The sequence below is a fragment of the Ipomoea nil genome, unplaced genomic scaffold (genome assembly GCF_001879475.1).
Source record: "Ipomoea nil cultivar Tokyo-kokei standard unplaced genomic scaffold, Asagao_1.1 scaffold2826, whole genome shotgun sequence".
NCBI lineage: Eukaryota > Viridiplantae > Streptophyta > Magnoliopsida > Solanales > Convolvulaceae > Ipomoea > Ipomoea nil.
In genome coordinates, this window is record NW_017619254.1 from 1,821,809 (window position 1) to 1,835,514 (window position 13,706).

General features: G+C 37.3%; 1 protein-coding gene across 3 annotated transcripts; it reads left to right on the forward strand.

Annotated features, from left to right (window-relative positions):
• The first annotated feature begins 9,992 nt into the window (after positions 1-9,992).
• On the forward strand, positions 9,993-13,644 carry LOC109159054 (LRR receptor-like serine/threonine-protein kinase FLS2). Of its 3 annotated transcripts, none has more exons than XM_019307053.1 (3): positions 9,993-11,540; positions 11,607-13,388; positions 13,536-13,644. In XM_019307053.1, the coding sequence occupies exons 1-2, from the start codon at positions 10,106-10,108 to the stop codon at positions 13,364-13,366; spliced, it is 3,195 nt and encodes a 1,064-aa protein (XP_019162598.1). In that variant the 5' UTR covers positions 9,993-10,105; the 3' UTR covers positions 13,367-13,388; positions 13,536-13,644. The 3 variants fall into 3 exon arrangements, with proteins under 3 accessions (XP_019162598.1, XP_019162599.1, XP_019162600.1); XM_019307054.1 differs by having other exon boundaries at positions 9,993-11,524; positions 11,591-13,388; XM_019307055.1 differs by having other exon boundaries at positions 9,994-11,455; positions 11,591-13,388.
• The last annotated feature ends 62 nt before the right edge of the window (positions 13,645-13,706 follow it).

The window sequence follows — 13,706 nt, forward strand, 5'->3', positions numbered from 1 at the left end:
GTTGCAAACCATATTATTCCAACATTCAATTCTGCCAAGAATCACAACTTATGGCAATATATTAAGGATAAGATACTATTTGATTACCTTAAAGTGGATATGATCGGGAAGTAAATATCAAAAATAACATTCTCTTGATTTTCTTAGTTTGAACTGTACAAATTGTTAGCTATAACAACAAGACAATTGGCGAGTTTCATCTAAAACACACATTCAAATAGTGATCGTGGATTTCCTGTAAATACGAGATAACATTAGTGGTGCATTATTGATTGCAATATCCATTACTTCACCATTGGTAATGTGCTCCACTTCAATTCTAATAGCCATTGGGACCATTACTTCACCATTGATAATGTTCTCCACTTCAATTCTAACAACCATTGGGACCATTTTTCCATTCTGTTATTTTCTCTGCCACCTTATCCTCAACCCCAATGTTTTATCTTGCCAATATTTTGAACCTCTGCATTCATAGCTAGAGATAGAACATTTTATGCATTTCAGAAACATTTTTCCTTAAAAAGAATTATAAAAACTTTATAAAATATTTTAGGAGTATTTCCCTGATTAAAAAAAAAAAACATTTCAAACTAGTAAACCATTAACATGGTGCTTGTTACAAGATAGACTACTGATAAATATTCATTTTTAATATACTAAATATTTATTTAATAATATATTAAAATTGAACATACAATATGCTAAAAATAAATCTTCAGTATATTAAAAATGAGAGTTAATTCCATTTTTGGTCCTAGATTTATAGGTAGTAGTCCACTTTTAGTCTTTTCTTTTTATTAGAACATTCACATTTAGTCCTACTATTATTGTGGCATGACCATTTTTGGTTCTCATCAATAAAATCGTTGAAATGACGTTAAATATAAGGGCATTTTAATCATTTTTTTTATAAAGTGGGTTGATCCGTCATATTTTTATTTTTACTTTTTTGAAAAATCCCTATTTGAAGACCAAAATGTCCTTGTATTTTTGAAGATTTAAATGTTTTTGTTGATAAAAGACCAAAAATGGTTATGCCACATTAATACAATCATTATTGTGTGGACTATGGTCCATACAAGTTGTGTGGACCATATTTTGTATACTATAAAATAGTGTACATTCAGTACAAAAATAATGTATATTCAGCACAAAAATAATGTACATTGTATTCAGGGGATCTACATTATTTTTGTACTGAGTGTACATTATATTGTATATTGTACATTCAGTACAAAAATAGTGTACATTTAATATATTAAAAATGTACTGTTTGTTATGGTCCACATAACACTGTGTGGACCATGGTCTACACAATAATTTGTCACATTAATACTAAGACCAAAAGGGTATGTTTTGAAAGAAATGGACTAAAAGTAAAATGAAAGTTATAAATTTAGGGCAAAAAATGGAATTAACTCTAAAAATGAATATATATATATATATATATATATATATATATATATATATATATATATGTGTGTGTGTGTGTGTGTGTGTGTGTGTGTGTGTGTGTGTGTGTGTGTGTTAGATTGTTGGTTGTTTAATTTGCAATGTAAACTATAGTTTATAGCATAATGATTGCATTAAAATGGGTTGGGCTTGGCCCAATAGGCCCAGGTTAACAATGGCAACAAGCCCAATGCGAAATGAAATGCAAATTATATCGTGCACCGCGGTGCATAATCGATTATGTACCGCGCATCAAAACGACATCGTTTTATTTAATGAAAAGAAACAGAATCTTCGCAAAAAATAACTCTGTTCTTCAGTTTCATTTTGTATACACTGCAATTTCAGTTCAACACAACTACAGTTTCATTTCGATATAACTACACTTTCATTCAATATTTATACACACAAATATGTGAAAATGTTATTTAATTTTATTTTATATACACTATAGTTTCATTAAAACACAACTACATGATCATTTCAATATAATTACAACTTCATTGTACAATATACACTCAAATATGTGAAATGTTACGAATCCTTATCAGTGAGACGAGTCGGGTCAAGATGAAATGTAATACTTATACTAACAAATGCAATATTAAATCAGAAATAAAATATTTATTAGTTATATGAAAAAATATAATAATTTTGAGGAAATTAAAATGTAATATTTTTACATTCTGATGTAAAAATATTGCATTTTTCTTTTATAAGTAAAACATTATAGAAAAATAAAATACGTTTGATGAAAAAAGTATTACATTTGTTAATAATATAATAATAATAATAATAATAATAATAATAATTATTATTATTATTATTATTATTATTATTTTTTTTTTTTTTTTGAAGGTCAACTAATGGGTTGTATTCATAGATAAACTGAAATAGAGTCGGGTGGGACATTGTCTCAGTACATTGCCGTAGAAAGCGTAAAGGCTGAAGTAGCTAAAGAATGAGCTAATTATTATTGTTATTATTATTATTATTATTATTATTATTATTATTATTATTATTATTTATAATAATTTAAATATCTAAAATCTAAATAAATATAATATTTTAAAATAAAGTACTAATATTGGATACATATTTGTGTGCAGCGCCCATAAAAAAAAAAGAGTTCTACTACATGAACTTCCAAATTTTACTCCCTCATTTGTACTCCCTGATGCGGCAAGCTAGGATTGGTTATTTTCAACATGTGGGTCCACAGAAAAATGTCTACATTAAAAACATGTGAGAGGGAGTACAAGTTGGGAGTATAAAATGGGAGTACACCAAGTATTTTCCTAAAAAAAATACTACTCCTACAGTATAAATCAATGTCAAAATCTTCCATATAAATATATACATCATCAAGTCAAGTCAAGTCAAGTCTTCACACCATTTTGTAAGTTTTTCAATTAAATTTAATCATGGAGTGAACCTGCATGCACCCTACACCACTTATTTTACTTCTAAAATATCTACCTATAAAACTAACATTTTAAAGGGGCATGTTTAAAAAAACATTTTCTAGCATGTGGGTTGAATGTTTTGAGAGAATAACTATTTTCTTTTTTCAAATTTCCACCTCTGTGTGAAATTGTGAATATATATATGCCACCAAGTCAAGTCTTCCATGTGGATACACCATTTATTTGCCAAGAAATTTATTCATGAACTGGGCCATTTAGATCCATTAGGATTTCTCTTCTGTCCTACATCAAAGCCAAAATAAAGACACTTCTCTGTAAATCATAAACCCTTGAGGCGTTATGCCAATGTTGAACACGGTTCTAACGGTGTTAGTACACCGTTATCTTTTTTGAGGTGAACACAAGGCCAAACGACGTCGTTTTTAGGCCAAAAAAAAAAAAAAATTCGCGGATGTGGAGTTAACGGCGCGCGTTGATCAAATTATGAATTTTCTGTTATGAGATTATAAATTTTCATAAAATTCATAATCTCATAACAGAAAATTCATAATCTCATAACAGAAAATTCATAATCTCATAACAGAAAATTCATAATCTCATAACTGAAAATTCATAATCTTATAACAGAAAATTCATAATCTCATGGTTCCAAAGTGAATGTGTAGGCATGGTTCCAAAGTGAATGTGCATGCATGGATTCATAATTTATGAATGTCCGTGATTTCGGACAGGAATGTGTAGGCATGGTTCCAAAGTGAATGTGCAGGCATGAATTCATAATTTATGAATGTCCGAAATCATTGTTCACCTCAAATTAAAGTGAAACCGCAAAATGTGAAAATGAAGAAGAAAAGTCACGCAATTAATTAAGAAAAAAAAGAAAAAGAAAAAAGATAACGGTGTATTAACACCGTTGGAACATGGTGAACACGGTTCCCTGACATAACGCTCTGTCGACAATAGAACAATAGTCCAAGTCCGAGCCAATCACGATTGGATATACTTAAGTTTATTGGTTTATTTATTTACCCATTATTGCAATATTTTTTAATTTTAAATATAAATTTTATAAGAGGAGAAGTTAGGTGAGAATGATGAGTAATTTTTTGAATATATTATTCGAAGGAATTGAATCTAAATATTTTATTTAGACAAAAATTTGTGTGAGACTGTCTCACGAACGGACATAATTTTGTCCGTGAGAAGGATCAGGTCAAGATGAAATGTAATGCTTATATCAGCAAATGTAATACAGTACTAAATTAGAAATAAAATGTTTATTACTTATATGAAAATATGTAATAATTTTGAAGAAAAATGTAATACTTTTACATTTTGATCCGTGAGACGATTTCACATAAGTGCGTCCCATTAAAATTTTAAAAAATTTTCTTCTTATATGTAATAATTTTAGAAGTAAAATAAGTGGTGTAGGGTGCATGTAGGTTCACTCCATGATTAAATTTTATTGAAAAACTTACAAAATGGTGTGAAGACTTACTTGACTTGATGATGTATTTACATGAAAGACTTTGACATTAACTTATATTGTAGAACTAGTATTTTCTATGTGTGAATGCGTGATGCATAAAAATATGTATTCAATATTAGTATAATAAGTAACTGATAATGACTTGAGTCACTTAACTCAATAATTTTTGTATTCAATCAATATTGAAGCGTTATGTTGTGCAACCGTGTGCACCATGCAAGATGCACACAGAATTTGATCCATAATTTCTATACTATAATTTAACCCATCAATTATTAGTGTTTAATCATTTTAGTTCTTTTTTTTTTTTTTTTTTTTTTTTTTTTTTTTTTTTGATTAGTAATATTAACCCCTAAACTCGAATCCATACCTTCTCATTTAAAAGAGTCATTTCATACCATCACTTGACCACAATATCTTTGGTTAATCATTTTAGTTCTAAATAATATGATTAGCAAATGTTACCCTCCTTAATTATTGATTTTTCAATAATATTTCATCACATTTTAATCATAACTTTTAGGATTTTATCAAATATAATATTTCATCACATTCTCCAATTTTTGCTTTCAAATTAAATTTCTACAATATAAGTCAATGTCAAAGTCTTCCATGTAAATACAACTTCAAGTAAGTCTTTACACCATTTTATAAGTTTTTGAATAAACTTTAATCATGGAGTGAACCAACATGCACCCTACACCACTTTTTTTACTTCTAAAATTTCTACTAAAAAAATAAAAATAAAAATGGAAACCTCCTAAAATTTTAAATGTTTAATATGACGCTTTGAATATAATTTTCCACAAATGGATTTCTCCCCACATCAATACCAAAGTATTTTCTTTTTCCAAATTTCCACGATACACCATCAACTCAACTCTTAATTAAATAAATCAAAATTCTTCAAACATTTTTTTGTGACAATTATATCTTCTTTTTTTTTTTTTTCCCTACGATTATTAACAAAATGACAGCTTTGGTCCACATGTTTAATTCCTACAAATTTTCATCCACGACTATTATTTTAATACCAATTTCAATCCACGATTATTATTTTAGTGTCAAAATTCATCATGTCGGTCACCTCTTCGTTTAATTAAGACATGTCGAAATATGAAATTATTAAGGGTATTTTTGTCATTTTCAAATTAAGATCCTAATTTAAGCATGATAAATGGATTTAAGCTCTAAGATTGATCTCAATTGGCAGTTATCCTCCTCAAATTAAGGTAGGATGAAGAAGAGAACTACGAATAATTATGATAAATTTTAGAGCTTAAATCTATTTATTCATGCTCAAATTGAAATCTTAATTTAAAAATGACGAAAATACCTTTAAAATTATTAAGTCAAGTCTATGCTATTTATCTATAGTATGGTTTTTTTTTTTTGAAAACCATTGACGGTAAATATGTTACCGGAAATATATTATTAGAATAACGCAGTGTAAAAGAGTGACAATAGTTGTATTGCCAAGTGTTTTAGTACAAAATAGTCAACGTGTCTTCAAGCTGAGGGGAGCCTCTACTTATACAAAAGCTGCTAACGGTAACAACATGAGGCATAAATGGGGAGCTAGGCCTTTAATTCTCTCTCATCAATGGTGGCTTCAATGGTGACTTCAATGGCAGTAAAGGTGACACCCGTTGCAATTCTGCCCGTTGGGTTTCCATGTGGTGCCGGGTCAAATATGGTGCCGGGCCAGATGCTGCTTATGACCCGGGTCGGGTGCCAGCACCATTATCCTGTCACCAGTCCCCCCTACTCCTGAGTCTACGGATGTGTTTGAGTTGACTAGGGAGTAAGACTGGATTTGCTTGATATCGTGCAGAATCCCGGTTGATCCTGAGTATGTGATTTTATTTTATTTTTTATGCTGCCCGAGACGGGCTTTGGCATAGGTTGGCAGGCCGAGGCGCGTGCCTCCGGCCGATCGCGGTCGAGGCGTCGCCTCGACCGCTCATGGCCGAGGCGTGCGCCTCGGTCGATCTTGGCCGAGGCGTCGCCATGACCGATCGTGGCCGAGGCGTGCACCTCGGCCGATCGTGGCCGAGGCGTCGCCTCGGTCGATCGTGGCCGAGGCGTCGCCTCGGCGATCGTGGCCGAGGCGTCGCCTCGACCAGTCATGGCCGAGGCGTCGCCTCAACCGATCGTGGCTGAGGCGTGCGCCTCGACCGACCGTGGCCGAGGCGTGCACCTTGACCACTTTCTGGCCAATTCGTGGCCGAGGCGTGTGCCTCAGCCTTGCCCGCTTTCCCTCTGTTTTTTTTTTTTTTTTTTTTTTTTTTTTTTTTTTTTTTTTTTTTTTTCCGAAAGCGTTCCGTGGATGACGAAAACGAACCTGCTTCAATAAAAAACTTGGGCGGATCATTTTTCCGAATACAACAACAACAAGATATTATTTCAAAAGATTTCATAATATAAAGCGGGCGGATCGCAATTACCAAACACTAGTCCCAAATGACTACCAGAATATTAAGGAAAATACTTAATCAAATGTTCCAAGTTCCATACCTGATTGATCATCCTTGTAGATGGTGTGGACTTGTAGATCCTTTCTGCCAATCTTTTTGCATGCTTTTACGTAACAACTGCGGGCTGCTCGCTGGTCTCCTCTGACGACTCCTATCCCATTCGGAGTAGGGAACTTCATACACAAGTGTTCCACCGACACTATGGTCTTGAGGTTCTCCAGTGCCGGCCTCCCCAATATGATGTTGTGCGCACAAGTGAGTCTTACCACGATGAATTCCATGTCAAGTTTGCGAATGTTAGGGCTCGTGCCTATCTCCACTGGTAAGACCACTGACCCCTCCGTCTCCACTGAATCACCTGTAAATCCAGAGAGTGGGGTATGTACTTCTTTGAGCTGGTTCCTAGGTATCCCTAACTTGGTGAAGGCATCGTAGTACATCACATTGACTGAGCTTCCCGCGTCGACTAAGATGCGACGGACAATGACATCGTTGACGTCCATCTCAATCACTAGGGCGTCATGATGGGGTAACGGGCCCTCTAGGAGGTCATCATCAGAGAAGGTGTTGCCTCCTGTCTCTGTTTCTTTTCTCTGTGAAGACTCACCACTTCTCCCACATATAGTTGTCGGCTCCACTTCCTTCTTTCCGCGGGCGTGTCGCCCCCTGCGGGTCCACCATAGATAAAGTGTATGGTGTGCTTCTTTTGTCGTCTGGGCGCCACCTCAGTTTCTTTCTCGCTATCATTCTGCTTAGATATTTGGTCGTGTTCTCTTTTTTCTGCGTTCAAGGTGGACGGCTTGGTGCCATCCTCATTCCTCCAGACATTCTTTGGTGGATTGTGTTGCGGCTGTTGCTACTGCTTGGATCGCTTGACGGAATGTTGGAAGTAGCCCTGCTGGATGTGTTCTTCTATTTGTCTCTTCAAAACGTGACACTCATCCGTATCATGGCCGGCTTGCCTATGAAACCTGCAGTACTTTGTTTGGTCTGTCTTTGGGGAGACCTTCATGCACTCCTCGGGGAATTCTACCATTCCCACCTTCTCAGCTTGCTCTAGAATGACACTGACGGGATGAGTAAGAGGAGTTAAATTACGCAAGGGGACCATGCGAGGTTGTTCGTGGTCTCGGCCTTTCCCTGGCTGGGCGGACCAGCTTTCCCAGGCTTCCCACCTTTCCTACCATCCTCTTCGTCCTTCTTCTTCCTGTCGACGTCCTCTGCTTCAGCATAGCGGCTAACCGTCCTCATCAGATCTTCGTAAGAACGGGGGTGGTGGGCGTTCAGCTGCTTGTGGAAATACCCTGATCTTAAGGCATCAATAAATATCGCGATCGCCGCCATGTAGTCGAAGTCGTAGACATTATTGACTTCCTTTTTCCATTTGATGAGGAAGTCTTTGAAGCTCTCGCCTCTATCTTGCTTCACTACACAGAGGTGAGAGAAGGGTTTCTTACGTTGTATGCTACCGGAGAAGTATGTCAGGAAGCTCTTGGACAACTCCCCAAAATTTTGGATCGACCCATCCGGGATGGTGTTGAACTAGTCTTGGGCCGCTCCATCCAGGGTGGACAAGAACGCTCGGCACATGATGGCGTCCCCTGCCACGCTCATTACCATAGCAGCCTTGTACCTCGTCATGTGGACACGTGGGTCAGTGGCGCCCGTGTACTCCTTGATGGCGGGCAACCTAAAGTCCCTCGGCAAAGGTACGTCCATGATGCTTGGGGAGAATGGTGCTGTCATCCGTACCTCGGGTTCCGGCGACTGCTCCCGTGCCTCCACCCTTCTCGCTAACTCCTCGATTCTTCTCTGCAACCTCTCGACCAGGGCCGACTCGTCAGGGTGCCGGCGCGGGGCCGGCTGCCGCTCCTCCATGTGTCAGCGTGGAGCTAGTTCATCGACGTGCCATCTATCTGAGTGTCGACGCGGAGCTGGTTCCTCGACGTTCCGTCCATACAAGTGTCGGTGTGGAACCCGCTCATCAGCGCGTCGCTCCTCCGCCGAGTGCCGACGCGTCGCTCCTCCAAGTGTCGACGTAGGGTCGACTCATCAACGTGTCGGCATGGGGCCGGCTCCCGAGACTCGCCCACCTCCTCTGTGGGTGATCTCCCGGCTTCTCTGTTTTCGTGTTGGCGAGGGCCTCTGGTAGAGGACCCCTTGGCCCGTGATCCTAATCTTTGCCGCACGGGCGCCCTATGTCCCAATCGTTCTGGTGCAAATTGGGAAGGGCCTGGTTGTTGCCTGGCCGGTCCACTTCTTTGGGTCTCTACCCCTATTTCTTGGGGCCGCGGCAGGGGCACTTGGCCTTGCTGTCCCACCGCCACCGTCACTGCTTGCTGAATGACATCGGCGGTCGCCTGGAGGTTCACGGCTTGGTTCGCCCCTCCGCGATTGTTGGTGAGTTGGTCCCAGAGGTCACCTGAAGCATTGCCATTGTTCACGTTGCGGGAACCGTGGGAGTTGTGGGACACCATTCTTTCAAGCTTGCTGTTGAAAGAGGAATGAGTTGTGTGTGTCGTCGCCTGCTTGAGTGTGGGACTCAAGCTCTCAATGAAAGCACCAATGCCTGTAAATATGTTACCGAAAATATATTATTAGAATAACGCAGTGTAAAAGAGTGACAATAGTTGTATTGCCAAGTGTTTTAGTACAAAATAGTCAACGTGTCTTCAAGCTGAGGGGAGCTCCTACTTATACAAAAGCTACTAACAGTAAAAACATGAGGCATAAATGGGGAGCTAAGCCTTTAATTCTCTCTCATCAATGGTGACATCAATGGTGGCTTCAATGGTGACTTCAATGGCAGTAAAGGTGACACCCGTTGCAATTCTACCCGTTTATGACTCGGTTCGGGTGCCAGCACCATTATCCTGTCAACCATAGTATGGGGTGTTCATCTTCTTTCCATGAAATTTTCTAATTTCCAAAAACTCCTCTAGTCCGGCCACCAATTTTAACCAAACTCTTAAAACATCAGAAAATTTAAAGAAAAAAAAAATCAAGATTTGTGAATGTAGACTTATTTAATTTTTAAAATATTATAAACTATTTTATTAATTAAATTCAAATAAAAATTGTATTAAATTAAATATACAGAATTACTAATTAATTATAAATCGACTCATTTTCATTAATGAGCTGTCCTTGAATCCAACAACATGCTCTCGAAATTACAGTATATATATTAGAGTTAGTTTGGTTGTTCTCCCTCCCACTGCAAGATTTCATAAAGCATCTATTATTCATCCATCATGCTCTCAAAATCAATATTCCTACAACCTTCTTGTGTTGCTATGAGAATGTTGTTTACTACTACTACTACGCTACTTCCTCCCTTTCTTTACCTTTTCATTTTTGTCTGCTTGTCTTCTTCGTCTTCTTGTGCTTTCACACAAAGAGTTGCAGCTAAAAACAACATGATAAGGTGTATTGAGAGGGAGAGGCTTGCTCTTCTGGATTTCAAACAAGGCCTTGTGGATGAGTATGGAGTTCTGTCTTCTTGGGGAAGTGATGATATTGAATGTTGCAATTGGTGGGGTGTTCACTGCAACAACACCACTGCTCATGTAACCAAGCTTGATCTTCATGCCCACTTCGATAATTATGGTTCCCCAGTTGGACTGAGTGGCCACAAGGTTAGTCCATCTCTACTTGAGCTGAAGCATTTGAATTATTTGGACCTCAGTTTCAATGATTTTCAAGGGAGTCCTATCCCTGGATTCATTGGTTCCTTTAAGAGATTACGTGTGTTGAGTCTTATGAATGCCGGGTTCAGTGGTACAATTCCTCCACAACTTGGGAACCTTACCAATCTTGGAGTTCTAAATATTTCTGAATATTATTATTCTTCAAATTTGAAAATAAAAAATATTGAGTGGCTCTCTCTTCTTTCCTCTCTAAGATCCATTTATCTCAGTGGTGTTGACATTGAGTCATCAAAAACCAGTGTCACCCTCCCTCCTTTCCTTGAGAAATTACAGTTGCCATTCTGCGAACTCCATGGGTCTTTGCCGCCTTTCTCGCTTAATTCTTCTTCTCCATTTCTTTCCGTTGTTGATTTTTCTTACAACAATATCAATACTTCTTCGGTATCCCACTTGTTGCGCAATGCAAGCAAAAAACTCACTACCATCGACCTCTCAGGAAATTACTTTGCAGATACCATTCCTGATGGAGACATGGAAATTCTTGAGAACCTTTATCTTGATTCTGTTATCACGGAGGATGCTGGAATTCCAAAATCTTTTTGGAATTTAACTCATCTACGAATTTTATCTTTGCGTACTAATTTTCAATTAAATGCGTCAATTGCTGAACTTTTCCAAAAGTTGCTCAAGGATGCAGACAAGTCTCTACAAATCTTAGACTTAACTGAGAGTAAATTCACTGGTGAACTCCCTGCAGATATCAACACCAGATTTACATCTTTGAGAGAATTGCGCGCACCTTTCAACCAGCTGAATGGATCAATCTTCAGACTACCTTCAAGTCTTGAATATTTAGATTTGTCCTACAATCAAATTACAGGACAAATTCCTGATCTATTACATGTTTTGTCCTTAAGAGAGGTATATCTCTCTGAAAATCAAATTACAGGACAAATTCCTTGTCTATCACATGTCTTGTCCTTAAGAGTGCTAGATCTCTCTCAAAATCAAATTACAGGACAAATTCCTGATCTATCACATACTTCCTTAAGAGTGCTAGATCTCTCTTGGAATCAAATTACTGGACAAATTCCTGATCTATCACATGCTTTGTCCTTAAGAAGGCTAGATGTTTCTGAAAATCAATTGCAAGGGGGCTTACCAGAGACTATAGGGAAGCTATCAAAGCTTGAAGAATTGCATGCCTCATCAAACCTGTTAGAAGGAGATGTAACTGAAACCCACTTCTCAAACCTTACCAACCTTCTACTCTTGGATTTATCCAATAATGTAGCCTTGTCTTTCAATTTGAGCAGTAATTGGATTCCTCCTTTTCAACTAAGATCTTTATCTTTGGCAAAGTGCAAAGTAGGGCCTCAATTTCCAAAATGGTTACAAACTCAGAGCAAATTATTTGAAGTTGATATTTCGTCTGGAGGTATTTCCGGTATAATACCCAATTGGTTTTGGAACATGTCCAAGAGTTACCGGTCCTTGAATTTGTCATACAACAACATTGGTGGGAGATTGCCGCATTTCTTACCTCCTATCATTGATTTGAGTTCAAATATATTTTGGGGTCCGATACTCATAAATCCTCAAGAAGCTTCAATACTTCATCTCTCAAATAATAAGTTTGTTGGGTCAATTTCCTTCTTATGCTCAATTAGCTCAGCTACTTCTATTGATCTTTCATATAATCAACTCTCTGGTGAGATTCCTGATTGTTGGAATAAGAGTTTTGTTTTTGATTTGTCTGTTCTCAACCTTGCAAATAATCGTTTCTCAGGGAAGATTCCACACTCTTTAGGCTCCCTATTACTACTTGAGTCATTGCACTTGCGAAACAACAACCTTATTGGGGAATTGCCTTCCTCACTTCAAAATTGCACATCATTGAGTGTTGTTGATTTTGGAGGAAATAAGTTTACAGGAAGAATTCCATCATGGATTGGGGGATCTTTGAAAAATTTGCTCATTGTTAGCCTTCGACATAACAAGTTCTACGGGAAAGTGCCTTCAAGTATTTGCCATCTCAAAAGCATACACATCTTGGATCTTTCTAAAAACAAATTGACTGAGAAAATTCCACTGTGCTTCAACAATTTTACTTATTTGATGCAAGCCAGCAGTTCTGTTGGGAGTACTATGCAAAAGCTATTGTTGAACAGTACATCATTTCAAGGAGGAAATGATTACTATATAGACAATATTTTGATTCAGTGGAAAAACCAAGAGTGGGAATATAGGAAGCAATTGGGACTCTTAAAAGTTATTGATCTTTCGAGCAATCGATTGATTGGAGATGTTCCTGAAGAACTTTATACTCTCAAGGGATTAATTTTGTTAAACCTCTCAAATAATCATTTGACGGGGAAAATCTTTGTGACAATTTATCAGATGGAAAATTTAGAGGTCCTTGATTTATCTCAGAATCAACTCTCAGGTGAAATTCCAGTTGGCCTAGCTCGTTTGAATTATCTTGATGTTCTTGATTTGTCGAACAACTTCTTGTCGGGCAAAATCCCAACCGGCACTCAATTGCAAAGCTTCAATGTTTCTTCCTATGCGGGAAATATTGGACTATGTGGGGACCCACTTCCCAAATGTTCGGCAAATGTTCCTCCCCAACATAATAAAATCAATGACTACCAAGAAAGTGATACTTTTCTAGACAGGGGGTTTTACATATCGATGGTGTTGGGATTCTCTCTTAGCTTTTGGGGAATTGTGGTCACTTTGGTGCTCAAAAACTCATGGAAAACTGCCTACTATGAGTTCTTGAATGATGTCAAAGATTGGCTCTACGTGAAAGTGAAAATATATTTGGGCAGGCTACAACAAAAGCTTAGGCGCACAAGATGATTCAATTAATGAGTGACAAGAGGTATAATTACTCCGCTAGTATTTTATTTTATTTTGGTGAATGTGTGTCTTTTAAACTATGAAATTGTTAAACTTGCCCTTTCATTTTGTGTCGTGATTATTGAATTGATAATCAAGTTTTTGCCTGGATTTGACATACTTGAAACAGATTGATTATGTGCAAACTGGGAATGAATAATATGTGCAACATCACACACCATTTGGATGGAGCATTCTGTTTGAAGCTATGTACCTTTCTTTCCTCCCGTTGTTTTGTAGAAACAAGTTTGTATCTGATTTTTCAATAATTTCTATGTATATATGTATTAGAATCCCATAT

Coding starts and splice junctions, on each gene's coding strand:
- LOC109159054 (XM_019307053.1), top strand. CDS start 10,106: ATGCTCTCAAAATCAATATTCCTACAACCTTCTTGTGTTGCTATGAGA. Junction 11,541..11,606: donor ACAAATTCCTGATCTATCAC/ATACTTCCTTAA, acceptor CTGATCTATCAC/ATGCTTTGTCCTTAAGAAGG.